Source organism: Rhinolophus ferrumequinum, chromosome 23, assembly GCF_004115265.2.
Source record: "Rhinolophus ferrumequinum isolate MPI-CBG mRhiFer1 chromosome 23, mRhiFer1_v1.p, whole genome shotgun sequence".
Classification (NCBI taxonomy): Eukaryota; Metazoa; Chordata; class Mammalia; order Chiroptera; family Rhinolophidae; genus Rhinolophus; species Rhinolophus ferrumequinum.
In genome coordinates, this window is record NC_046306.1 from 19,623,647 (window position 1) to 19,650,495 (window position 26,849).

The 26,849-nt window shown below is 42.8% G+C and overlaps 1 protein-coding gene and 1 pseudogene across 4 annotated transcripts in view; both read right to left on the minus strand.

Moving 5' to 3' along the window:
• CNBD2 (cyclic nucleotide binding domain containing 2) overlaps positions 1-26,849 on the minus strand; it is a 56,540-nt gene that overhangs the window by 27,244 nt on the left and 2,447 nt on the right. For 3 of the 4 annotated variants that reach the window (XM_033094512.1, XM_033094515.1, XM_033094513.1), the window contains exons 3-8: positions 13,774-13,911; positions 11,300-11,353; positions 8,026-8,189; positions 5,695-5,851; positions 5,063-5,214; positions 4,336-4,474 (exon numbers count right to left, since the gene is read on the minus strand). In XM_033094512.1, the coding sequence (XP_032950403.1) occupies positions 4,336-4,474; positions 5,063-5,214; positions 5,695-5,851; positions 8,026-8,189; positions 11,300-11,353; positions 13,774-13,911 (804 nt within the window). Of the gene's footprint in view, positions 1-4,335; positions 4,475-5,062; positions 5,215-5,694; positions 5,852-8,025; positions 8,190-11,299; positions 11,354-13,773; positions 13,912-16,961; positions 17,013-26,849 lie in introns of those variants that run through there. The other variant, XM_033094514.1, reaches the window with a different exon arrangement.
• LOC117016230 (eukaryotic translation initiation factor 1-like) lies at positions 18,153-18,519 on the minus strand (annotated as a pseudogene).

A 26,849-nucleotide genomic window follows, 5' to 3' on the forward strand; every position in this document is an offset into this window, starting at 1 on the left:
GTTCACAAATACTTGAGTTCGCCTCCCAGGCACATGGCAGGATTGTATTTTTCCACCCTTTGCATTAGGCATGGCCTCCTTCTTGCTTTGGCCAATTTCCATTAGCAAAGTGACTTGTCAGACTCTGAGTGGAAACTTTAAAAGCTAGTGCTTGATTCTCAGCATTCCCTTCCCCTGTCCTGTTGATCATGGGAACATGGGTCAAGATAGAGTCTCCAGTGGCCTGGGTCCCTGAGTGACCATAAGGAGCAAGACCTGCTGGCATGCTCTGATTAAGTAGTGGGATGAAGGAACAAATCTTTGTTAGTTAATCCATTTTTAAAAATAATTGCAGCAGAATCTAGTTTACCTAATAGAATACCCATGTTTGATTATCTACCTGGATTAATTCCTAAAGATATGCATGTTTTACATACACATTGCCAAACTGCCCTCCAGAAACGTTAGGTTAGTTTACACCCTCTCACGATGCTTAACAGAGCCCACGGTAATACATCTTTGTATTACACTGACAACTGGGTCAAGCCTTTTAATCTTTTCTAATCTGATAGGCAAGAAAGATACGTCATTTTTCTTATATATTTCGTATCTTTATAACATCTTACCCTTTTTTAGTAGGAACTCTAAGAAATACATAAAAAGGGTTAAGGTTTAAGACATGTTACTATTGAAGAGAAAGGAGAAGAAGGGATCAAACGTTTCATAAGCCCTTATTAAATGCCAGGCCGTGTGCTTGGAACTTTAGTCAACATTCATTCAACAAACATTTATCAACCAGGAACTGCAGGTGCTAGAGAAAAACACTCTAACAGTTTCCTCTTGGAAAGTCTCTCAGGGGTCTTTAATCACGGGTCTTTAATCATGGGTCTCTATCTGTGGAGATAACAATTTCAACATGTGTCCCCAAGTGATAAACTGCTCAAAATGAGTTGATTATAGGCATTAATTGCGTTTGTGATGCCAGCAGGAAATCAGGTTCTCCAACTTTCTTGGGTCCCAAGGACTCCCAGCTACCCGCTCCTGATTTCGCCCTCTAGTGGCGATCTGAATAAACTACAGGAGTCAGGATAGCCTGGTCTCAGCAGATCAAGGTCACTCCTTGAGCTGGCCAGATTTAAATCAGCTTTTAATTAAATACTGTAAGGGACAAACTAAACTCATCTGCTGGCCAGGAGGCCCCCTACGTACTGTCACTTTGTGACATCTGTATTATTCTTCTCAGAATGAAGTTCAAGCACCCCTGCATTAGAATCACCTGCTACACTTATTCAAATGCAGATTTGCAAAGTTAACAAATTTTCAGGGAAAAATTTTAGGAAAAAGAATTTTAGGAAAGAGGACGCAGATATCAGGGAGGAGAAGGAATTGCAAATTATTCAGATTAGCCTTCGGAGCTGTCCACTACCAGTTCCTCTTTTAAGCTCTCTCCCACCTCTTCTCATTTGACCATCAGGATTCTCCAAACTTATCATATAAACCACAGGCACATCCCTACTGTGTGCTTGGCTTCCCACTATTCCCCTCAGCTGGCAATGACGTCATCCTCTTCCCCACCCTCCTCTGGGTCACATCCTATGCCTCCAAATCCCCATTTGTGTGTAGAGGCTGAAAGCCAAACACTGCATTTCCTAAGCTCCCTTGCAGCTAAGGCTCTAGATGTGATTTGGGCTCCACCAGTACGATGTACTTGGGCAAGGCTTGGTTTTGGAACTGCCCAACATCCACTTGGTTAGTGGCTGTAGAAGTGGCTTCCTGAACGTGGCAGGAGCAGCAGTACCTATGGCAGTTCAGTTCTGGACTCTGATCTGGAGTTGTTTGGGAGTCATTTTCAGTCTACGTCTGTTTCTTCAGGCCTCCCTACCCACTGCCCCCGCAACCCCCACCCCCGTAAATCTGTTAGCCATTTAACATCCTGCAATAAATCCCTTTCTCCTTACATAAGCTAGACTTGACTCTGTTCTCTAGGACGGAACCCAGAATAATAACACAAACACACCCCTGGTGCTGCTGGTAAATTTAACAACCAGCCCTCTGGGAAAAGCCCTCTGGGAAATTTTACTGTTATAAAGTGTGTGTTACACAATTTATAAATAACAAAATATAACATACTCTTATTGGAAATTCCATATGGCCAATTGATTCTCACAAAATGCTTTTGTTGACTTTGGCTGAACTCTTGTGTCTATGGCCAATCTACAGTCACAATTCAACCATGATTTCACAAATGAATTTGTATCCCAATCCACTCTTTGCCCCATAAATTTAATATTATTAAATCTGTTTTGTAATCTACTGGGAAACTATTTATCTTATATAAATTATATTCATTACATTTAAACCATTTTTAGCTTTGTCATTATGTATATCAGAACTTCACTGTTCATCAATGATATGAGTCATTTCTATGAAGAATCAGATAATAACTTTTTAAACACAGACAAATATTTTCTCAATTTTCTTATCTTCATAGTGTACTGGCTACAGACCCTGTCCACTATTAAATTTAATCTGCATTATAAACATTTTCTCTATAGCTTTCTTAAGACAATGAAGACCTGTCTTATAATGCCTGCCAATTTCGCCGTGTAAATACTCCCACTGTGGCCGATTTTAAGCTACCAATGTGAAGTCACTGAACATGGAATTGAGAGGAGATGTGTACAATTGTATAGTATTTCTGCCATACAAATACAACAGATATAAATAACCTCAAGATCATAGATAATACTAAAATGCAGTAACATCATTAGGAAATTATGAGTTTTCAGCATCTATTACTTTTATTTTCAATGTAATGTATTTAATTATAGGTTTATTTAATTTAATTTTTAATAATTACAGTGTTTAGCAACTCATAGAATTCCTGAAAACTTAATCAGATCTTGAAGGCCACGAGGAGCCAGCTCCAGCACACAATCAATTATCCCCCCTCCTTTTGTCTACTGGTCCAATACTTCAAGGCTCATCTCCCACCTCACCTCTTCCAGGAAGCCTTCCTTAAAGCCTCTAGCCTTTAGAGAGCTCTCCCTCCTGAATTCTTATAACTCACAGACTTTGCACTAATCACCTGGTAGTTGGCATTGACAACTTTGTCTGGGCTCAGACTCTAGGGGAGAAGATATATAAGGAGAGACAACCAGTCTTTTCCATTTTTGTATCCCTCCCAAGCCTGGACCAATGTGTCATGACCTTGGCAAAAACTCAACAAATGTCTGTGGTGACTTAACATGTAAACAATAGGGATAGGGAGATGCTAAAAGTTTGGGGGCAGAACTCTGGCTCTGCACCTTACTAGCTGGGCGGCCTTTTTTAAGGTGTCTTAGCTTCAACTTCCTCATCTGTAAACTTGGAATACTAATATCTTCCTTGTAGAGCTATGATAAAAATGTATGGTGAACTAAGACTCACCATATGGTAAAGATTTATGGTGAAATGGTTACTCACAAAACACTGAAATAGCAAAAAATTGAGGTAACCTAAATATCCATCGATATGAAGCTGATTAAATAAATTAAAGTACAACCATACAGTAAAATACTACACAAGTGGGAAAAAATTATGAACAGTTATTTATGTACTAATATGAAACAACCTACAGAAATTCTTAAATGCAATTTGTTCCATGAGCCATAAAAATAATGAAAACCTGAGGTGATGAGCTTATGGTGATTTCTTCCCTCTTTCCAGAAAGTTTTATAATGCGGTCATATCACTTTTACAATGTAAAGATCATAATTTTAAAAAATATATAATTTTAAAATTCTTAAGATTCAAGAGCCAAGTGTCTAATTTAAATACCATGTTGCCCCAAAAATAAGACCTAGCCGGACAATCAGCTCTAATGCATCTTTTGGAGCAAAAATTAATATAAGACCCGGTCTTATTTTACTATAAGACAGGAAATATAATATAATATAATGTAATATAATATAATATAATAATATAAAATAATATCATACAATACAATAATATAATATAATACCGGGTCTTATATTAATTTTTGCTCCAAAAGATGCAATAGAGCTGATTGTCTGACTAGGTCTTATTTTCAGGGAAACACAGTATGTATCTTATGTAAATAAACACATACATGAGCTCAAGGTGTGGGTATCCTATCAGCCCTAATATAACAACTCTGTATCTTAAAGTTCACACCAATTCTCTGAGGGAGGGAGGGTGTCATTTGCCTTTTGTATCCAGAACACAGAAACTCAGAAAAAGCAGTGAATTGCGATGCTGTGGAACAGAGCTCAGCCCCTGTCTGCTTGGCCACCGGACGGACGTTGTATTAGGCACACCCTTCCCAGCTTCACATCCCCAACCCAGACCTCTTACCCTGCAGACAAACATGATGGAGGATGATTCAACAAAGTCTTCTGAGATCAGCTGCCCATACGAGAACTTCTCTACATTGCCCACGGCTACGAGCTTCCAAAGCTTCTCATCAGACCATGACCGAAACAGATCCATCTCCCTGAGGGGAAAGGCCTGTTAGAATGCATTGCCCTCCATCACAGAAGGTGCACAGCTCTTAGCAATTTCCCGAAAAGGAGCATGTTCTCCTGCTCTTGCCAATGCCGGACAGAGGTGGACGGCTTCACACACTCTCCAATCACCTAGCCTGTAGCCAATCTCCTGTCACATACCACACTCTATTATGAGGTGAGGGTAGGTGGGGTTGGTTAGTGAGGTGGAGCAGAGAGGCCCAGGCACTTCGGAACCAGACATTCTGGGACATCCCCATCCTGAGTTCCCTCAGCCACAAACCGGGGAGAATGAGACAAACATCCTCACAGGACTGAATGTGAGCTTAGATAAAGCAGGTGGTCAAGTACATGTTAGCCATTCTAGTATTCCTGGTCCATGAGGAAGGGATGTTTGAACTGAGACCTGAAGGTACAGTAGGAGTTGGCTAGACGGAGAAATTGGGTGGGAGGTGGGTGCCGAAAGACATTTCAGGCAGCAAGAATGGCACCTAGAGTTTCCCACCGGGCCTGGAGCGAAGTTAGGCACCTAGCAATATACACCCAGGGGGAAGAACGCCAGCTGATGATGGAGGTACCTAAAAAATGCAAACCGATGCTGATAATCCTTTTTAACTTCCTTGTCCAGCTTATAAGCAAGAAAATCTTCTTTGTCAACAACCAAGAACTCCGTTTCTTCCATACAAACCACGGTGGACTTCCTTACCGAAGAACTCAGAAGACCCATTTCCTGTTGGGTGGACAAGGGCAAAGGCAGGTGAGAGCCACCTCCCGCTTCCTGCTTGCGGCCCTCCCCACCTCTTTCCTGCTTTCATCTTCACCCCCACACCCCGGAAATCTCTCCTCCCCAGACTGCAGTTTCCCTGGCCCACCCTGTGTTGCTGCTCATTCCCCCTTCTGTGGGCCCATTTCTCCCTCTTTATATGCTGCCTGCGGAAAAAGCGGCTTGATGAGGCCGGAGAGGCCTCCCTGAGCAGGCGCTGAATCTCTAAGGGCTTATACAGGGAACAAACTCCTTAAACAGCACAAATGAAAAGGTTGGCCTTGGACATCACTTGGTCCAACTCAAATAGGTGTTTGACAGGTAAGGATACTGGGCAGTGACTTACACAGAGTATAAGGCAGGATGGGGTCCAGCTGAGAGGTTCTATCAGGAGTCCTCTCATAGCCCAACCCCACCCAGGAAGCCAGGCCCTTCCACCACACTTACCCCAAAACAGTCGCCCCTGTACAGCAAAAATGGGTAGGGGTCGAGGAAGGCACTGCTCCCATCCTCATCGTCGGTTACTGCGACTCTGCCCAGGTAGATGAAATAAAGGCTGTTGCCCCTTTGCCCCTTCTTTATGATCACACGCCTGCGACCAAACCTGGAAAAAGACCATGGCCAGTAGATCTGAGAGCAACACAGAGCCCGGTCCATGCTGGGAGATTGGGACTGGTTGTGCTCTTTGCTCTGGAGTTCGAAAGCACAGACTGGGACGAGAAGGTACCTCAAAAGAGTCCAGTCCTAGCCCCACCAAGCTTGACTTCTTCACCAACATTTATTTAGTTGCCCACCTCTGGTTGAAGCTTCCTGAGAGCAGAGATTTTGGCAGTCTACTTAGGCACATAGTAAATGCTCAATGAACAGTCATGGAATAAATGAATGGACAAATGCTGAAAGCAATGGGTGAGTAGTAGCTAAATGATTAAGAGCATTGGCTGTAGAGTCAGACCAGGATCCTAACTCTGGTTCTCTGTCCCTAGCTATGTGCCACTGGGCAACTCATATCCCCTTTTTGAGCTTCAGTTTCTCTTGTCTGTAAAATACAGATGAGTATGCCTAGAAAGGGACAGATAAATGATCTTATTATATCCCCACAAACTCACTAGCCAACTGGGAACCCTTAGGGTAGAAATACCCAGGTCCAGAGCAAACTGAGAGTTAGTGCCTAAGTTCAGAGGGAAGTTTCTGTATTTCAAATGCAAGCTCAAACCTCACTTCTTTCAGTTTGCTTCCTTCATTCAGTAAGTTAGAATCATGGAGCTAGAAGCTCTGGAATTTAATGCCATGTCTGCCTTGCTGTGACCTCAGGCAAACCACTTAACTTTTCTGAGCCTGGTATCCTCATCAGTGCAATGAAGATAATACGGATTTTTATATAGATCAAGAGGTGGTGATTGTTAAAGCCAGTTGTTGATTATTGCTAGGACTAGGAATTAGTAGATTATCTACAGAATCCTTCCAGTTACAAGTGACAGAAAACACAGCCCAAGGGAATGCATTGGTGGCTTCTTTTTCTTTCCATGACACCATTCTGCATGCCATGGAATTTTACTTTAAGACAGTAGCAACTCTCTCTTCTTCACTAGTCGAGAACAAAGCAGATGGTTCCCTCTGCCTGGAATGTCTTTGTCTGCACTTCCACCTATCAAATGCACCAGTTCAAATGCCACCTCTGCTGTGAAACTCCCCCTGGCTTATTACCTGCGGAATGGATCCTGGATAGTTCATAAAGGGTCATAATCTGTCATTAGTTGTGATTAGTCCTAAACTGTGACCTCCATAAAGGAAGATGTCAGGGTACGAACTTATGACCTACATCCTATCTTTTCAAGACAGGCCTTACCTTAAATATTCTGCTAGTCTGTGCCCCGTAAGCCATTGAAATGTCCTGGAAATGGCAATATGTTCACACACACCTCTTAAACTTTTTCAGGACAAGGTATTTACATGGTGTTTTTTGTGCCATGGGCCCTTTGACAACCTGGTGAAGCCTTCACAGAGTAACATTTTAAATGTATAAAATAAAATACAGCAGAATTACAGTTAACAAAAACCCAAATCTGTGATATAGCAATAGATGTGCATCTTTATTAAGGCGCTGAATAATAAGATCTAGCAGCATATCTAATAACTATCATATTTTCGAAGATGTGATAAACTATTTTTCAAGAAATCTACAACAACTTGAATATGATGTCAAAATATCTGATTTCTTTTGGTGAAAAAAGTCACAAAAATGTCTAATACTACAGTAGTTTGTAACCTACATCCATGATTAGAGGACATAATAAATTTCAGTTAGAGGTTAATGAAAATACAAATATAATGTTTTTCTCATCCAAGTTCAAGACCCTTGCCCTAGTTCCTATCTGGACATAGTACAATCACCTGTGATCCATTCTGGCTTTTAAGGGCCTGTGTTTGAGTCTCAGTTCTACCACTTATTATCTGGTTGACCTAGGATGAGTCATTTCCCCTTTCTGAGCCTCAGTTTTCTCATCTGAAAAATGAGGGAATTGGACCACATCCTTTCTGAGGTCCCTACCAGATTCTCTCCAGATTCAGTGGCTCCTTAACTCTGGGTAGACTCTCAATAAATGGATGAGATAAACTGGGCGGCAATCATAACAGTGAGCACTAAGTGAACTGACAGAGGGCTTTCCACAGCGGGCACTCGGCAGAGAGAGCAGCAGACCCGCCATGGCCTTCTCAGCCAGGCTCTTCCTGCCCAGCCCAGCCCTAGCCCCGGGGCCAAGGGCTGTCCCCCTCACTGACCTTTCAAAGCGCATGACTTTAGCCAGAAGCTGCTGCAGGGGCTCCGAGTAGTTCCGGTAGCTCCCCAGAACCTGCAAGAGGTTACAGAGAGCCTGGATATCCTGCTCCGTCCTCCAAGAAGGCTTCTTCCGTGCTATCTCAATGGCTTTTGGAGGAAAGTAACCCTGGGGAGAGAGAGCCAGAGTGACACACAGGACCCCCCAGTTTCCCCCAGAGCCAGCAGGCAACTCCCCACACTCCTGCTTTTATACTTTCCCACACCCCCCAGTCACAATAGTGGCTGACATGGAGTTAGGTGCTTACTATGTGCCGTGGGGGGTAAGGGTACCCCCTTTACACACACCGTCTCACTGCACCTCTGCCCAGCCCAACCAGCGAGGCACAATTATTATTCCCATTTGACAGAGGAAGACACTCAGGCAGGATTAGAACCGAGATCTGCTACGTGCCACAGCCTATATCTCCAGCTACTGACCATACTGCCACTGCCATTCACTGACAGCCCCCTCCCAGGCAATATGTGCTGCCTGGGCTCCAGGGGCCCCTCAGCACATGCACACTGCAGCCAGGGGAGACCTCCCTTGGCTCAGCCTTTACCTCTGCATGCTACCGAAGACTAAGGACTGCAGAACCTACAGAGACTATTGGCTAACCCTCATGAACCAGGACTCAAGGACCCACCCATTTACCCACCACTCCCACCTGCTGTGGAAATGGTACGAACTTAGGTTGTTAGCACTCCCACTGGCTGCCCGCTGCACTTAGGATAAAATCCTAAGTCCACACCACAGCTGAAGGGCCCAGGTGGTCTGACTCCCTACCTCCCTACCCCCTGCAACTTCACTTCCTGCCTCAACCCTTTATTCTCTAGTCTCTAGCCTTCTATCCATCTCTTACAGATGCCAAGCTCACTTCTGTCTTGTGGTCTTTGCTTAGGCTGTTTCCTCTGCCTGGAATGTTCTTCCCCTGGATTTTCCTATGGCTATGACTGTTTTCTCCTCCTCATTCTGCTCTCAGCGTCTATGTCCTCCGGTTGTCCCTACTGAATCAGTTGAGCTAAAATAAAAATAGCAGGGCCCCTATCCCAGCACCTTATAAGCTCTGGATCCTTTTCTTCAAAGCATTTAATACTTCCTGAAATTATCTTATTCCTATGATTAATGTGTCTATTATCTATCATTTCCCCCCACACACACAAGCACACACATAATCTAGAACTGCAGTGTCCAATATGGCATCCGACAGCCACTTTAAATCTAAGTAAGATAAAAAATACGTTCCTCAGTCACACCAGTGCTCAATGGCTACACGTGTCTGCTGACTACTGCACGGGACAACACGGACTATTGAGCATTTCCCTTATTGCAAAAAGTTCTATAGGACAAAGGTGCTCTAGAATATAAGTCCCAACGTAAACATGACAGTAACCTAGTCTGTCTTGTTTCCCACTCTAGAATAATGTCTCACATGTAGTGGCCACTCAGCAAACCATTTATGGAAACGATGAATGAATGTGCTAGTGTTACAGAACAGTAATTGTCACAGAAACAAAATGAAAGTGGGATGCGATGAAGAATTCTGGACAAAAAAAGAAAGTATATTAGTGGTTGCCTAGGGCTGCGGAGGGCTGAGGGGGTAGGCGGAGTGACTGCTAATACTATGGGGTTTCCTTTTGGGGTGATGAAAGTGTTCTGGAATTAGTAGTGATGGTTGTACAACTCTGTGAATATACTAAAAACCACTGATTTGTATGCTTTAAAAGAGTGAATTTATGGTATGCAAATTATATCTCAATTTAAAAAAAAAACAATCAAAAGGAGGGAAAGAGAAGAATCCCACCAAGTGCTGGCAAAGAGACAGAGGAACTGGGACTCAGACATTGCTGGTGTAAATGTAAAATATCATAGTCACACTGGAAAACAGTTTGGGAGTTTCTCAAGTTAAACATACATTTAACATACTCATATGTACAAATGTGTGTGTTTGTGTGTGTGTATCAGCTTGATTGAGAAATAATTCACATACCATATGATGCACCATTTAAAGTGTACAATTCAGTGATTTGTAGTGTATTCACAGAGTTGTGAAACGATCACCACAATGGATTTTAGAACCTTTTCATCACCCTAAAAAGAAACCAGTACCCATAAGCAGTCACTCAAAGGGCACGTTTTTAAATTGGATCTCTACTCTTCGTCTCCGTTTTGGAGCCAGAGTTATTCAAGAGGCCGAGAGGCCTTGTCTGTGTGACGGATTTGTCCTTCATGCCCTCTTCTCTCCCTCTATTGTTAGGTACAGAATTGCTTTCATCTCTCGAGTTCTGTGGCTTTCAGAGAGGCCTCTAATCTCTCCTGTCAGAAGGGCAAAACTTGGGTAAACTTCAATGCCCAATATCAGACACTGACCAGTCTAGAAAGTTGAAGAAACCCAGAAATTGGATGACTTAACTGTCAATGGGGGACGAGAAATTAGATTATACCCAGCAGAGGCAGGCAACAGAAGCCACGCCTTGGCTCCAAGGGGGAAGGGCAGGGTGGCACAAGTGGTTCTGGTAACAGTTATAAAACTTTGTCTTAGGCCCCCTTTCCCTGAGAGAAAAACCGACATGGCTACTCCAAGCCGGGGTCAAGTCAGGTCTACACGGGTAAGAACTTCAAATCCTCTCTATAAATAGGTAGGTCTCTTTAAATTTTAAATTTAATTTTAAATTTTAATTCATGTCCAGATTTGGTAGGGAGATGCTGGGAAGATAACCATGATTCTTGGAATTCAGAGAACAAGTCACCCAGTCCAAAGCCTCACCCAGATATAAGGCATTTCCTCATCAGAATGGCTGTCCCACATCGAGTCTGGGGACAAGTGTGCCCAGCATCTCTTGGAGAGCTTGGGACAGAGGCAGAATTGTCACACAAGCCTGGGCTTCTGCCACCACTCTGATTATTTATCCACCATCTAGGGCTCTCACGTCCTCTGCTTTGCCTTCTGCTGTTTTCCTCAGGGTCCGAGAGCAGGAGCGCTGCCTCCTGGTGCTGCTCAGCTATAAATCAACAGTGAGTTCAGGGGGGCTCACAGTCTTCAAATGCCAGGACTAGAAGGGATCACTGAGATCAGCTATTTTATAGATGAGGAAACTAAGCGGAGAGCTCAGGGTGACACAGTGGGTTGGTGGCACTAACAGGACTGAACCCAGCTGTCCTGATGCCCAGTCCAATGCTTCTTCCACGCCATGACGCCGAAAGAAAATTCCCAATATCAAGGTCAGAGCTATGCATACCGACTCTGTAACGAAGTCCATGGTATCAAAGGTGATTCGGCCATGCTTCTTTTCCTGGGAAAAAAAAAAAAAGGGCAGTACAGGAGAGAAAGGAGAATCGGCATGACTGCTTCTAAAATTCTGCATTGAAACTCTTCTGCACACCTGGACCACCACAGCAGACAGGAAGCCATGGGAAACCTCCTTCCAGCTGGGCCTCTCCTGTCCACTTCAGCTCAAAAGCCCCAACGCAGCATGAGCCCTGGGCACAGCAGTGACAATATACTAGTGTGAAGGGAGAGAAAGATGGGGTGGGGTGAGAAAGATGGGGGTGGGGAGAGGGAAAGAAAGATAAAGGATGGAGAGGGAAAAGAAGCAAACAAATGGGAACTTAGAGGGGAGAAAAAGAGAAAGTGGGATACAATGAAAGGAACCAGCCTTCACTGAGAGCCTACTAGAACGAGCCAGGTACATTGCACCTTCCTCATTTTATTCCATTACATCTTTAGGACGAAGCAGGTCTCCTTAAGCCCCATTTAGGACTCAAGGGGAGTGAAGGAACTTGTGCAAGGATCACACGCCAAGTAAATGGTCCTTGTCTAGAGGACAGCCAGGAGGAGGAGGTGTCAGAGGTCTTAGGGATGATCTAATCCAACCCTACCTCCTAAAAGATGCAGAGAGGATGTGGAAAGAGTAGAGAAAGGGGCAGAGAAAAGGGAAAATAGGTAGGAGGAGGTAGGGGGTAAGGAAAGGGACAAAGAAGGCCCTGACCACCATCCTGGGCCAACAAGGACCCCCTTTCATCTCTCTAGGCACACCTCCTGTCCTTCCCCAGAGCCCACGCTGATCCCTGTCTTCTCCCCCTATTTTATAGTTTGGGTATCCACATGGTGCTTCTCAGGGGGTGAGGGTGGGGGGCAACGAAGGAAAGAGGTGGTGTTCAAAACAATCTGGATTCACATACTCCACTGAAAACCAGTCTATGGCTCTCTTCACCCCCTTATGCCCCAGCCCTCCCAGCTCTCTGCCCAGCAACCACATAACCCCCATAACCAGCCCTTGAGAGGCTTCTGCTCTACTCAAAGCCGCCCTGACTGGGTAATGTTGTAAGGCTCAGCTTCACACTCCCCTGATGGCTAGCCTGACTCTGGTCATCAGCTCTTCAACCGCCCAGGCATCAGCCCAGGTCTGCTGGTAACCAAAGACTCCTGTCTCCAGGGCCCTTCACGTCACCAGTGCATGGCAGCCTGAGTCAGCCCGTCCTTCCTGAGAACTAATCTGAGTCTCTCAGGTTACAGTTCTTCTACTCCAACCCTTCCTGCCACATGGCCTAAATACAGGGCAGAATCTAACTGCAGACTTATTTGGTTCAGCCAGCATAATGTCTTCAAAATATACGAATTTGAACATCTTTAGATGGGGCACGCCCTTTCTCTCTAGCTGGCCCATAGGCCTCTACTCCCTGTACATCTTAAACTCAGCCACATCCATATAGTTACATTACCTCTGGTCCCTTCGAAGCCAATCTAAGACCACCCTCCTTTCCCCCATCACCAGCCCCCCCCCACCCTCCTTGGCTACTATCCTTCAAAAACCATTGTGGGAAATTTCTTGAAGTGAATCACTGGATGCGGGGTAGGGTGCTGCATCTAGTCACTCTTGGCATAACAAGGAAAATGGGCAGGGTTTGTCCCGGTATTGGCTGGGGGAACTTTGGAGGCCTGGATAGTAATGAAGACAACTTTAGGGAACCAGAACAAGTTAACAAAATGGTGAGCAACTTTTCTGAGCCAAAAAGGAGCTCATGATCTATGATTGGGATAAAATATTTGAAATTGGGACCTTATAGAAAGTCTAGAAACCATGGTCACCAGAGCAAACAGGCCCTGCAAATGTTCCCTTCTTGTTTAAGTGACAGGACAGGAAAAAAGATAGAGAAAATGAACAGGGATGGGCATTCGGAAAGCCCCAACTAGACTTCTTCTGGCTCTTTTGATCACTGTCGGAATGGTGATAGCTTCTTCCCCACTCCCGATGTTTCTTTCCACATGGAGGAAGCTGTTCTAGTCAAATACTACTAGCCCCTCTCCTCCTTCCACACTGATAAGGAGTGACTTATTTGGAAGCAGAAACTGGGCATACTCACTCCCTCCCCCTTTCCTCTGAGACCACTTCCTGCTCTGCCCTTCTCCGCTGGGAGCTTAGGGCAAGAGGCCCTGCTGCTACCGGGGAGGTCTGCCGTGGTCCAGCACTGCCTGTGACAGTGTGCAAGGCTGTCTAATTCTGGTGTTCAGTATTAGGTAACTCTCCCGCTTGATGCTACAAGTCATCTTGTCCAATATAAATCTCTTTATTAATAAAAGCAACAATTGAGTCTCCCATCTGCTTTACCCTTTGTCCTCTCTCTCAGTTGGTACAGAACTTGGGCTGGGAAGTAGGGGCTAATTATAGTACTCCTTTAAACCCTCCTACTCCTACCGAGCCGAGCTGCTTACATCCCAGAAGGAGAAGGCAGGGTGCCTTCTGTAAGCCGTCTCCACGATCAAATATTCCCGGAATCCCCTGAGGCCTTGGCGAAACATTTTACACACTCGGGTCATGATGACGATATCCAGGATGAGCTGGTACAGCCCCTGTGGAAACAAAACAAACAAAAGCAGTGGAAACCATCTATTTTCAACCATCAGCAGCAGGCTGGATGGTGCTGAATAAGGTGAAATGTAATACAATTAAATGCAGTGATGTGCTGGAGCAATGGTTACATTTTCAGGTTGCTTTCAAGACTGTTGAAATCATGTTGGTAGCTTGAAATTGCCCACGGTGGGAATATTTATGCCACATAAATACTGGCAATTACTACAAATGGGGGCATCCCTCTCCCCAAGAGCCAGTTGTTAAAATATTTACCAGCCCAGCTCTAATGAAATGTCAAGCTCTTCACTTTGGTCCAGAAAATAAAGAACACAAGTAGTGGCAGGAAGTGAGGGGTGATGCAGAGAGCCTGAAGTAGGAATCAGACAGATCTGAGGGAAGAGCAGTGAGAGAGATGCAACATTGTTGGCTTTGAAGACAGAAGAAGGGAGCCATGAGCCAAGGAATATGGGTGGTGTCTAGAAGCTAGAAAAGTCAAGGAAATGAATTAATGAATTTTTCCCTAGAACCTCAAGAAAGGAACGCAGCACTGCTGACACCTTGATTTTAGCCCAGGGAGACCCATGCCAGACTTCTAGACTACACAGGATAATAACTTTGCATTTTTGTAAGCCACTAAATTGTGGTAATATGTTAGAGCAGCAGCAATAGAAAACTAACATAACACAACACTTAATCCAAGATGGGTCATCCAATCTTCTCCCTGGGAATTTGGAATTAAAACTGAGAACAAATTTCAACTATGAATTTGGGAAAGGGCAGTCACCCTCTTCCTGCCAAGTAAATACAGGGGATAAGGAAGCAAGTTCAATACCAAGAGACAAATCCAAATGTGAAACAATCTACAAATCACTAACCCAGTTTCTTCAAAAAGTCAATTTCATGAAGAAAAAAGAAAAAGAAAAAGGTGTGGGGGCTCTTCTCTATTAAGACTCAAGAGACATACAAACAAATGCAAAATATAAACCTTTACTGGATCCTAATTCATCATAATAAGCTGAACAACACATTTGAGGAAAAAATAAGGAAATTGAATATGACTGGATATTAGATGTTAGAGGGAATTAGTAGTAGTTTTCATATTATCATGATGGTGATATTGTGTTGTGTTCTTATTTTTAAGAAAATTGTCATAAAGTATGCAACTTTCAAATGATTCAGCAAACACAGACCCACGCAACACAAATACACAAAGCCAATATGGCAAATGTTGATTGTTAGATCAAAGGGGCGACCATTATATATATTTCAACTTTTATATTTGAAAATTTCCATAATTTAAAAAATGCAAAAACTTGTGTTTATTAACCTTTGATAGTAAGAATATCATAAACAAAATGAAAAGACAAACTGAAGACTAGAAGGATATATTTGCCCTGCATATAATCAACAAAGGATTACTCTCCAGAATTACAAGGTATTACTATTACAAGGGATAGCTAGCCAGAATTTTTTTAATTTAAAAAATTCTACAAATCTAAAAAACCACAAATAACCCAATAGAAAAATGAGCAAAAGATATGAACAGGTAATTCAAAGGGAAAACTTAAATCACCTATAAATAATGAAAAGATTCTGAATACCACTGGAATTAATGAAAATGGAAATTAAAACAACAACAAAATACCATTTTATACTTATCAGATTGGGGAAATGAAAAACATGGCACAACTATGTTAACGATCAACTTGGCACTACAGTAGTACCTCGTTTTTCAAACGTCTCCACTGATGAACATTTCGGTTTACGAAGTCGTAAGCCTGGAAGTAAATGCTTCCATTTTTTAACAAGCCTCAGAAGTCGAACATGTCATGTGGCTTCCACTGAGTGCAAGATCCTGAGGCCTAGCTGTCGCTGTTTTTGAACGTTTCAGAACTCGAAAGGTTTTCCGGAACGGATTACCTTCGAAAACCAAGGTACCACTGTATTTTTAAAAGTTGAGGATGTGTGTCCTTTACAATCAAGGAATTGTAGGCATCTTATGTATATTTTAGAGAAACTTACACATGTGCACAAGGAGATGACCATGAGGGTGACCACGGCACACTGTTCCAGTGAAAAGCTGAAAACAACGAAGGTGGCCACCAGTAGGGGAATGCACCAACAGGTTACAACACAGTCACAGGGTTGAACACAGCACTAGAGCTGTGTATGCCAATGTGGGTAAAGCTCACTCATAATTTTGAGTGAAAAAAAGGTAAAATACAACAATGCCCTTCACAGTACCATTTAGAAAATAGGTTGTCTACTACACAGTTGCTTATGGATACTTAGCATTGCTACGTATACATGCACATGTAATAATCTTTAAAAATATAGATAGGAAGGGTATACATCAACCTCAGGAAAGTCATTACCAGTGAGGAGAATGGGAGGGGGATGGTAAGGAGTTTTACCTGTAATTCTAATATTTTCTTTAAAAATTGTATATGGAAATCTGGGGAGAGGCTTTATTAATAAAATTAATACTTATTGAAAACAACATGCCACTATGCTAAGTCCTTTATGTGTACTGACTCATTTAATCCTCAACAGTAAATCTACACAGTAGTTATTATCATCACCCTTTACAGAGGAAAAAACAGGCACAGAAAATCAAGTAATTTTCCTAATACTAGTGTTAGTCACATGACTAATAAGTGATAGGGATTTGAACTCAAGTAGTCTGGCTCCAGAGTCCATAAATTTAACCTATTACTTTACCCTACTGCTGTGCTTTGTTTTCTCTGGATCTCATAATAGCAGGAAAGGTGGGTACAGAGCAGGACTTAGGGGCTCAGTGGGTAACCTGTGACTTGCCCAGTGTTGGGAAGGAGGGGTGGAGGTAGTAGGCTATGGAGCAGGACTCAGAAGTCAGTCTTTCTGAACCCTAATCTGGAACGCTTTCCTTTGTACCCATGCTGTGACTCCAAAAGGTACAGGGTGGCCACATGCACTGGAGGTCGCCTCCTACACCTGCCTCTCCCTTCCTCAAAATACCTGTCTGCTCAAGCGTCCACTCTTTCCTCCCAGGGCTCTTGACACTCCCCACCAGTTCCTTCTTCAGAACCTTCCAGGAATGAGATACCATAGATCTCCTCATGGTTCCTGAGTTGGCAAATGACACACGAGCCTCTTTGCCTTTCAAAGGTAGGACCACAAATCCTTCCCCAGGTATCTGCTTATATTAGAAGTGAAGAGCTTCCCTCTGTAGTAAGGTAAATGCACTTCTCCACTCCTCACACCCTACCAACAGCTGCGAGAAGCCTTGTTCTGAGAAAATTTCATCCTCAGCATCTCCTGTCTCAGTTAAGGATTCTGGAAGGAAGAGGGAAACCAGATTCTGAAAACCTAACATTTACTGAACACTCATAGGCATTATCTTAGTTATCGTATTTTGCCGCATACAATGCACTCCCTTGTATGAGGCGCATCCAAGTTTTCGACCCAAACTTTCAGGGGGAAAAAATCTTTCGTTTTAATTTTTTTTTTTTTTACTGAAAACAAGTTTTATTTAAATAAGGGTTTAAATACATTACATAACATCAAAACTGAAGGGGAAAAAAAATCAGTTTACTTCACATGGCATTGTGCAGCTATTGCCAGTAAGTTGCAAGCTCCACAGCTAGCTACATAACTGACGTTATCAGTTTGAAATTTGTTCCCTTGTCAAAAATTTAACTCTGATAGAAGGTTGGCCTCACATTCTGGTGTTTGGACATCAAATAACTAGGATATGTCTGGTCAAAAAGCCCTTGGTGAGAAGCCAGATGTCCTATCACGTGGGTCAAGTGGGAGACACCAAGGGATCTTTGACCACCGAAGGCTCCCTCTCGTGGTACAGTTGCCGTTGCTTCCTCATCCCCTCCTCTCTCCTCTCAGCTTCACGGAAGGAATTCAGATGGTGGTGACAATCTCTTAGGGCAGGGAACTCTGCAGGGGGACAGCGGAGGAGCTTCTGGCCAGACATAGCCATCTGTGATCTTGGGGCTCTGGGATTGGCTGAAACATCACGTTATTGCTCTCTTTCAGGCTGGACACTGCCGGGCGCCTACTGCTAGACCTCTGTTTAAAGGAGGGACTTCAAAACTAGGCAGCATGACTCTTTTCAGTTTATTGCATGAAGGAGTTACACTAGTCCAAGTTAAAAGCAGGCCCCAAATGGTTACATCATACAAGCAGGGAGGTTTTTAAACTTGTGACAAGGGACAGAAGGGAGATTCTACTCATTGCAGGGAAATCTTCACTTAAGCTTCAGTGAGCCAAAAGCACGTACAACCTGGTCCTCCTTAGCCAGTCCAGTCTCTATGAGGAACTGGCATATGTTCTTGCGCTGGTCACCCTGAACCTGAACTACTTCTCCATATTCTGGATGCTCAATTACAGTACCACTGCAGGCAAATTTCTTCTTAAACGCCTTCACTAGTTCATTTTTATTGTAATCATCAGCGATCCCTTGGACAGTTGTAAGGGTCTTCCTGCTGTTTCTCTGTTGAATTCTTATATGGATATAATCCTCAGTGCCTGCAGGACACAGATCATCACCCTTACTTGCATCAGCAAAGGGGTCGAAAAGTGGTCAAAAAGTGGAGGTTCTGGGTAGCGGACATAAGATAGATTCCTTTTCCTTCGTGGAAACGGCCTGTGAAAGGCGGCAGCCGAAGAAGGCGGGCAAGAGGGATGGGCCGTCAGGAAGCGACGGCGCTCAAGCGGGAGGCTGCTAAGTCTTCGGAGGCAGCTCAGTGACTGGGGTCTCATTTTAATTTTTTAATTCAAATTTTCATTTGTTTACATTTAGGTACTTTTTTTTATATTATAAAGGAATTTTGGCATTTATTTTTTAACATATGGTACAAGAAATTTTATGTACCAAGTAACAAACTTACGATATTTACGCATCATAGAAGGCCAACTCTTTGTCGTTGCAAGTTCATCGAAAGTTCTATAAAATCGATTATCATATTCCAGAGTATTATTTTGCATATGGATATCATTATTGATTTCTAGAGTTGCACTTTTTTTTTTTTTTTTAAGATTTTATTGGGGAAGGGGAACAGGACTTTATTGGGGAACAGTGTGTACTTCCAGGCCTTTTTTCCAAGTCAAGTTGTTGTCCTTTCAATCTTAGTTGTGGAGGGTGCCGTTCAGCTTCAAGTTGTTTGTCCTTTCAGTCTTAGTTGTGTCGGGCACAGCTCAGCTCCAGGTCCAGTTGCCGTTGCTAGTTGCAGGGGGCACAGCCCACCATCCCTTGCGGGAGTTGAACTGGTAACCTTGTGGTTGAGAGGATGCACTCCAACCAACTGAGCCATCTGGGAGCTCAGCGGCAGCTCAGCTCAAGGTGCCGTGTTCAATCTTAGTTGCAGGGGGCCGAGCCCACCATCCCTTGCGGGACTCGAGGAATTGAACTGGCAACCTTGTGGTTGAGAGCCCACTGGCCCATGTGGGAATCGAACCGGCAGCCTTCGGAGTTAGGAGCATGGAGCTCTAACCGCCTGAGCCACCGGGCCGGCCTAGAATTACACTTTTAACTCATGAGCATAAATAAAAGAATCTAAAACATTTATATAGATACGGAATTAGTACTACCCATGTATAATGCGCCTCCTTATTTTTCCCTTACAAATTTAGGCAAAAAAGTGTGCATTATACACGGCAAAATAAGGTAATCCTCATAAGTACCACAAGGCGAGGGACATTACACCCACCCCACACATGAGGAGACTGAGGCTCAAAGTGGTTCAATGACTGCCAGAGCCAAGAGGCCATCTTAAAGAAAGTAGGCGGCTCCTGGGCTTGGGTCGGGGCATCCAAGACGTCAGCTTGGGGACCACTCTGAGACTGAGAGCTTGGAGACCCTGGAATGTAGGTATATGGCACTGACCTATAAAACTTGTTAAATCAGTATATCAGGAACACTCAGAAAACTGGAAGTCCTCAAACAAATGGGGTATCAAATGTTGAAAGGAACTTGGTGACTGAAACTCAATGACTCTGGGGTCCTTTCAAAAGTAGAGATGAACATAGGATCTAAAGTACTTTTTTTCTACTAAAGATGGCAGTTGATAATCCCAATTTGCTCTTGTACAAGAATCTTCAGTGAAAAACTATGACTTCACGTATCGCCTGATTTGCCATTCCTATCCAGCTAGGCCTATCTGTCAACCCTTCCCCAAATGACCCCAAATGGAAGGGCACTGAATGCAGTGAAGATAGATGGACAGCTGAGAACAAAGACCCAGGCTCTGAATTACTAAACTAAAAAGCCACCACTCCTGGGGTGAGACACTAACCACTTACAGAGGTGAGCATAGACAGAACTGTTTTTTTCCCCCTTACCTGATGAAAAGATGCAAAGGACTTACAGAGGAAGAGAGAGTTTCAGAGGGAGAGAAGCAGTGTGCAGTTTTTGCCTCCTTCACCCCAGACCTAGTCTTAAGTAAAGAAATACAAGAAGATCCCCTGCAAAAGTTTAGGGGGTTTCTGAGAGAAACTGTTGCACATGGGGAAGGTAAGAGAGATGGTGGGAGGTGGCTATGGACACGAGGGTGTCCCATCAGTCCCTGAGTTGCCTGAGGATACAAGTGACTTGGAGAGGACCCAGACTAACGAGGGGCATCAGAGGATGCCAGTAAGTAGGACCAAAGACCTGATGAGACCCCAAAAGTAGACACTCCCAACCTCACCTCCTGCCAGCTGTGGCTGTATAATTTCCCTGAGAACTGGATCAGTGTTGGGGAGGAAGAGGCAGGAAGTTTGGAGAGCTGTGAACTGGCCTAAGATGAGTCACTAAATCTGAAATGACACCCTCAAAACTACTGGATTGAATCTCCATTTACTTGAAGACATGTAAATTAAGTTGTCTGCTAGGAGGCAGACTGGGGACTCAGAGTTAGACATTAAACTCAGTTCTAGAAATTAAGAAAGTGGCATTTCTGTCCTAGTTCCTAATCTTGTAATTGAACTGCTACAGAGTAGAATTTCAGAAAGAGCAGTGGTCCTATTCCTATGTGATCTTGGGTAAATCACTTAACCACGTAGGGCCTCATTTTACTTCTTATAAAAGGGAGTTAAAGTCAATGCCACAAATAATTTTTTTACAAGGTAAGATCCTTATTGCTTTGCTAATTATAAAATGTATGTGTCAAATGTTTATAGAGCTCCAACATGTAGTTGGAAAATGCATGAAAAGGTGAGTAGGATATAGTCTCTGCTAACAAGTACACAATACGATGGGGAAGAAAAATGCTTCCACCACCGTAAGAGAAAGTCTCTCTAAATAAAGTTATAAACACATAGGAAGAAGGGGCAGGGCCTGTTCAGGGAGGATGAGATGTGGCTGGAATGTGAGATGCCCACAAAGCATGGCAGGAAGTGATGCTGGGCTGGCAGAGGCCACGAACTAGACCATCCATGGACCAAACTGAGCTTGCAGACTGCTTTTTTTGAGCTGCATGGTATTTTGGTTCAAACTTGCTTATCTTTAGTTTGGGAATGGGCTCTCCCACTCACCAATGTCCTCATCTCACACAACTGTGTTACCTGCCAGGCACGTTATTTACAACCCCCCTGTATAGGACCTATATGGTCTCTTTCAGGTCTAAAATCCTTTGACTATAATCAGTGGTTGCAAAATTGGGGTCCACAGGCCATATTTAGCCTGCTGGCAGGTTTTGACAGTTTTTTAAAAATTTTGAATTAGTTGTCAATAGCTAAATACTGGGGATTTTATAGATAATTTTCTCAGAAAGCATAATTTACCAAGGTGACCCCAATAGAAACCATCTAAATAGACTAATTTCCATAGAAAAAATAGAGGAAATTGTAAAAGAACTCTCACCACCACTACCACCAAAATTGAAAAAAGTACCAGATCCTGAAGTTTTCACAGGCAACTTCAGATAATGCTGATGTTTCTTAAACTGTCCCAGAGCATAAAAAGAAGGAAAATACTAAATTCTTTTTATGAAGTAAGGAGAATACTGACACTTAAAATATGATAAAGACTGCATAAAAAGAGAAAGCTAGAGATTCATCTCATTTATGAGTATGTATTGTTTTTAAAATCATAAATATAATACAAGCAAACAGAATTTAATAGCACATTTAAAAATAACATATCATCCCAGGAATGCAAAAATGGTTAGCAGAGAATCCATAAACATAATCTGTTATGTTAGCACGGCTAAGGGGAAAAAAAATCATCTCATCTGCATACATTAAAAAAATAGTTTTTGACAAAAGCACGTTAATGAACATGTCACTCTTGTGGGCACCTGGGCCTCCAATGTGCTTGGGACCTTATTAAAACCGCACAGCGCAGGCCTGAGAGCCACCCCATTGGCTGGGGGCTGTTCCTGGAGGCATTCACTCACCAGCATTTCTGGGCTGAACAATTCAGAGGCCAGAGAAAGCCCTCGGCAAAGGTGCTTAGAGTAGGAGGTCATTACGTAGACCTGTGCAGAAATATCATGTGCCCAGGAGACGCATAAAGCCAACAGAAAATGCCTGGGGCTGCAGGTCTCAGGGAGAGCTGGCAGAGTTCAGAGTTCTCCGAAGGCCATGTACCTCAAAAGCAGAACCAAGAGCACCTTCTGTAGAACACGGGAATCATGATACCAGGGCTGGCTCTGGGAGCTTCCCTGGTGCCACTGGTACCAAGGAGAATCAGGACATGTGGGCTGACCAAGGGAACACACAGACATGCCATTTTTGCAGCCCTGCAGCTCCCAAGTCCTGTCTTCCAGGAAGAGAAAGGGCTAAACTAACTCACTCACACAAAACCCCTTGTCATAAGGAGCTTCGCTATCCCTGCCATCCTAGAATTCTATCTCTAGTCCCCTCTCCCCACACAACTCCAACAAATAGCTGGTCCAGGAAGAACTCACTTCATTTAAAGGGGAGTTATAGTAAAAAATAAATAGCACCAGACCTATATATTACTCCAAAAGTGGGAGAGGGAAGCAGGGAACAAGAAAAACAAATGGCAGATGAAAGGCACTCACCAGAAAAATATTAACATGAAACAGATGATAATCATGAACAACAAAGAATTCAAAGGGCTGAGTGAATTTTAAAATAAGAGATCAAAGCAAAGATGACATAGTTCAAAGAGGAGATGACGAGACAACTGGAGGATATGGCATTGGCAGAGCTCAGGAACGAAGTGCTTTTTAAAAAACCATCTCAGTGAAAGTCATTTTAGAAACATCAAAAAGGAAGCGAGCCTTGCTGAATACAGAGGATAAGGTTGCAAAAAGCAAGTGATGGAGTTGGAAATAAACAACTAAAAAGGAACCAGAAATACACCTGAAACTAATAAAAAAAGAAAAAAAAACAGGAACCAGAAAATAATATAGCTAACAAGTATGGAGATAATACAGGGATGTGAGGAAACATTGGTTTATCAGGAATGAGAATTACTAATAACTGAGTTAATTACAAATAGTCCAGCTAAATTAAGCACCCTAGAGACCTGTTATCTGCAGTTCATCAAAACATCAAAAGACAAAACAGATCTTCACCCCAAGATCAAACACATTTGATAAAATAGGTTATCAAAAAGAAGTGAATCTCAGAAATCATCAGAGAAATGCAAATAAAAACCACAATGAGATATCACCTCACCCCAGTCAGAATGGCTATCGTCAACAAAACAAATAGTAACAAATGTTGGAGAGGCTGTGGAGAAAAAGGACCCCTCATACACTGTTGGTGGGAATGCAGACTGGTGCAGCCGCTATGGAAGGCAGTGTGGAGGTTCCTCAAAAAATTAAGAGTAAGGGGCAGCTGGATGGCTTAGTTGATTAGAGTGCAAGCTCTGAACAACAGGGTTGCCGGTTCAATTCCCACATGGGCCAGTGAGCTGTGCCCTCTACAGCTAAGATTGTGAACAATAGCTCTCCTTGGAGCTGGGCTGCCGTGGGCTGCCGTGGGCTGCTGTGGGCTGCCATGAGCAGGTAGCCATCGTGAGTGGGCAGCCATCGTAAGCGGCCAGCAGCCGGCAAGAGCTGCTGTGAGCGACCGACTGCTTCAGCTGGCGGGAGCGCAGGGCTCCTAATACCAGCATGGGCCAGGGAGCTGTGTCCTACACAAGTAGGCTGAGAAACAACGGCTTGAATCGGAGTGAGGGGGGAGGCAGAAGAAGGGGAAAAAAAGGTGAATAAAGTCAGCAGAGAGACCAGAGCAAGCTTCTTAGACTACAGATAAAATTTTCAAATGCAGAAAAAGGAACGTCCTGGAAGCTTTGTATCCAAACCACCTCATTAGCTGAACCTGCTTCTTCTTCATCATGAGCACATCTGGCTGGCCCCCTGGAATGATGGACATACTGTGTGGTGTGTGCAAATGAAATTATAGAATTACTAATTCTGTTGAAAATCTGAATTTCTTGTCCGCTTGTAACTTCTCTTAAAATTTTCTATTTAATATCTCACATTAAAAAAATAATGCAAAAACACCAGTGTTGGTGAGGATGTGGAGAAACTGGAACCCCTTTGTCTTGCTGAGAGGAATGTAAAATGGCGGAGCTGCTGTGGACAACAGCGTGTGGTTCCTCAAAAAAGTAAACATAAATTTACCACGTGATCCAGCAATTCCACTTCTGGGTATGTGGAATGGGCCACAGGGACTCAAAAGAGGTATCTGTCAACCAGTGTTCATAGCATTATTCACAACAGCCACGAGGTGAAAACAGTCCAAACGTCCATCAATAAATGAACGGATAAACAAAATATGATATTACATACAATGAAATATTAGCCTTAAAAAGGAATGAAATTCTGATACACAGTACAACATGGATGAACCTTGAAGACATTATGCTAAGTGAAATAAGCCAAACACCAAAGGGCAATATTGCATGATTCCACTTACAGGAGGGGCCTAAAAGAGCCAAATTCAAAGAGACAGAAAGTAGAACGGTGATTGCCAGAGACGGGGGAGGGGGGTCGGGAAGGAGGAATAGGGAGTTATTGTTTAAAGGGTATAAAGCTTCAATTTGAGAAGATGAAAAAGTTCTGGAGATGGCTGGTGGTGATGGTCGCACAACAATGTGAATGTACTCAATGCCACTGAACAGTACACTTAGAAATGGTTAAAATAGTACATTTGATATTATGTATATTTTACCACAATTTTTAAAAACTGCATTAGGATAAGTAAAAAACAAAACCCGAAAACCCTCAACAATAAGAAAAAAATTTTTCAAATGTGTAAAAGATTTGAACAAACATTTTACAAAAAAAGATTAAAATATGACAAGATACCCCATACCATTAGATTTTTTAAAAATTCAAATTAAAACCACAATGAACTACAATTAAACATTGACTAGAATCAGTTTTTAAAATCTGACAGTACTAAGTGCTGGTGAGGATGCAGAGCAACTGAAACTTTCATACATGACATTGCTGGGCCCTGGATTCTATCCTGGCTATCCTTATTCTCTCTGAACTTTGGTTTGCACATCTATGAAGTAAAGTTCTGAGGCTCTATGAATCAAACACACCTCTATGGACAGCAAGGTGGAAATATCTATCAAAAGATTTAATTCAGTCATTTCTCTATTGGGAATATAGCTTAAGGAAGTCCAGGTCTCCCTTACTATCCAAACTCTTGCTTGTCAAACTCAGAAATCAAATAGATTTGTTAGCAACCGACACTTGTAATCCAAAATACAGAAAGAGCTTAAAGCACTAGGTGATTATCATTCTTTTAATAGTGACAAATCAGAAAGAATCCAAGTATTCAACAATAATGCAATATTCTTTACAGTGCATCCAGAGTGAGTCTCCTAAAACACCATCTGAACACAGGCTTCCCCTGCTTAAAGTCCTTCCACAGTTCCCTCTTATCTCTAGGTGAAACCCGGGTTTGAATCCCAATCCTGCCACTCATTAGCTAAACCTAGGCAAGTTAATCACTCACTCTAGACCTGAATTTCTTATCTGTAAAGTGTCACATACACACAGATGTCCAAGAATGGCTAATAATAGCAACGCCTATGACTTTTTTTCAATGCCACACATTAGAACTTATACATTCCATTAAGTGCTAGTCCTTCATAACTATTACCATTTAAAAAAATCAGTATGTGCATACTCTGTATCAGACTTGGTACCACTTCCTTTACATTTATTTCCTCGTTGACTTTTCAGAGCCATTCTCTGTGGTAGTTATTATTTCCAGGCTTAGAAAGAGTGAATGACTTACCTAAGGCCATATTATAAAATAATTCATAACAGCTTTCTTTGTTTTAGGCCAAAATTGGACATAACTCAAATATCCTTCAATGGATGACTGTTGAAACAAACCATGGTACATCCATGCCATGGATTATTATGCAGCAATAAAATCAACAAACTATTGATACATGCAATAACCTGGATGAACATCCAGGGAATTCTTTTGAGTGAAAAAAGCCAATCCCAAAAGGTTATGTATTGTATCGTTCCATTTATATAACACTTTTGAAATGACAAAATTATAGAGATGGAGGACAGATTACTGGTGGCCTGCAATTGGGGATGGGGTATAGAGGAAAGGAGCGGATATAATTATAAAGCAATAGCACGAGAGATCTTTGTGGTGACCAAACATTTCTAGATATTGATTTGGTAGTAGTTGAACGCATCTACATGTGATAAAATTGCACAGGCCTACACACATAAACAAATGAGTGCATATAAAAGGTGAGATCTGAATAAGCTCTGTGAATTGTATCAATGTCTATTTCCTGGTTTTGGTATTGTACTATAGTTATATAAGATGTTACCATTGGGGAAAACTGGATGAAGGGTGCATGAGACCTCTCTGTACTATTTTCACAACTTTTTATGACTCTGTACTTCCAAATAAAAAGCATTTTTAAAAAAGTATCCAAAGCCGCTGTCTGAACGAGTCATATTAGAGCTCGCCCTTCATAGGGATGGTCTGCGAGCCA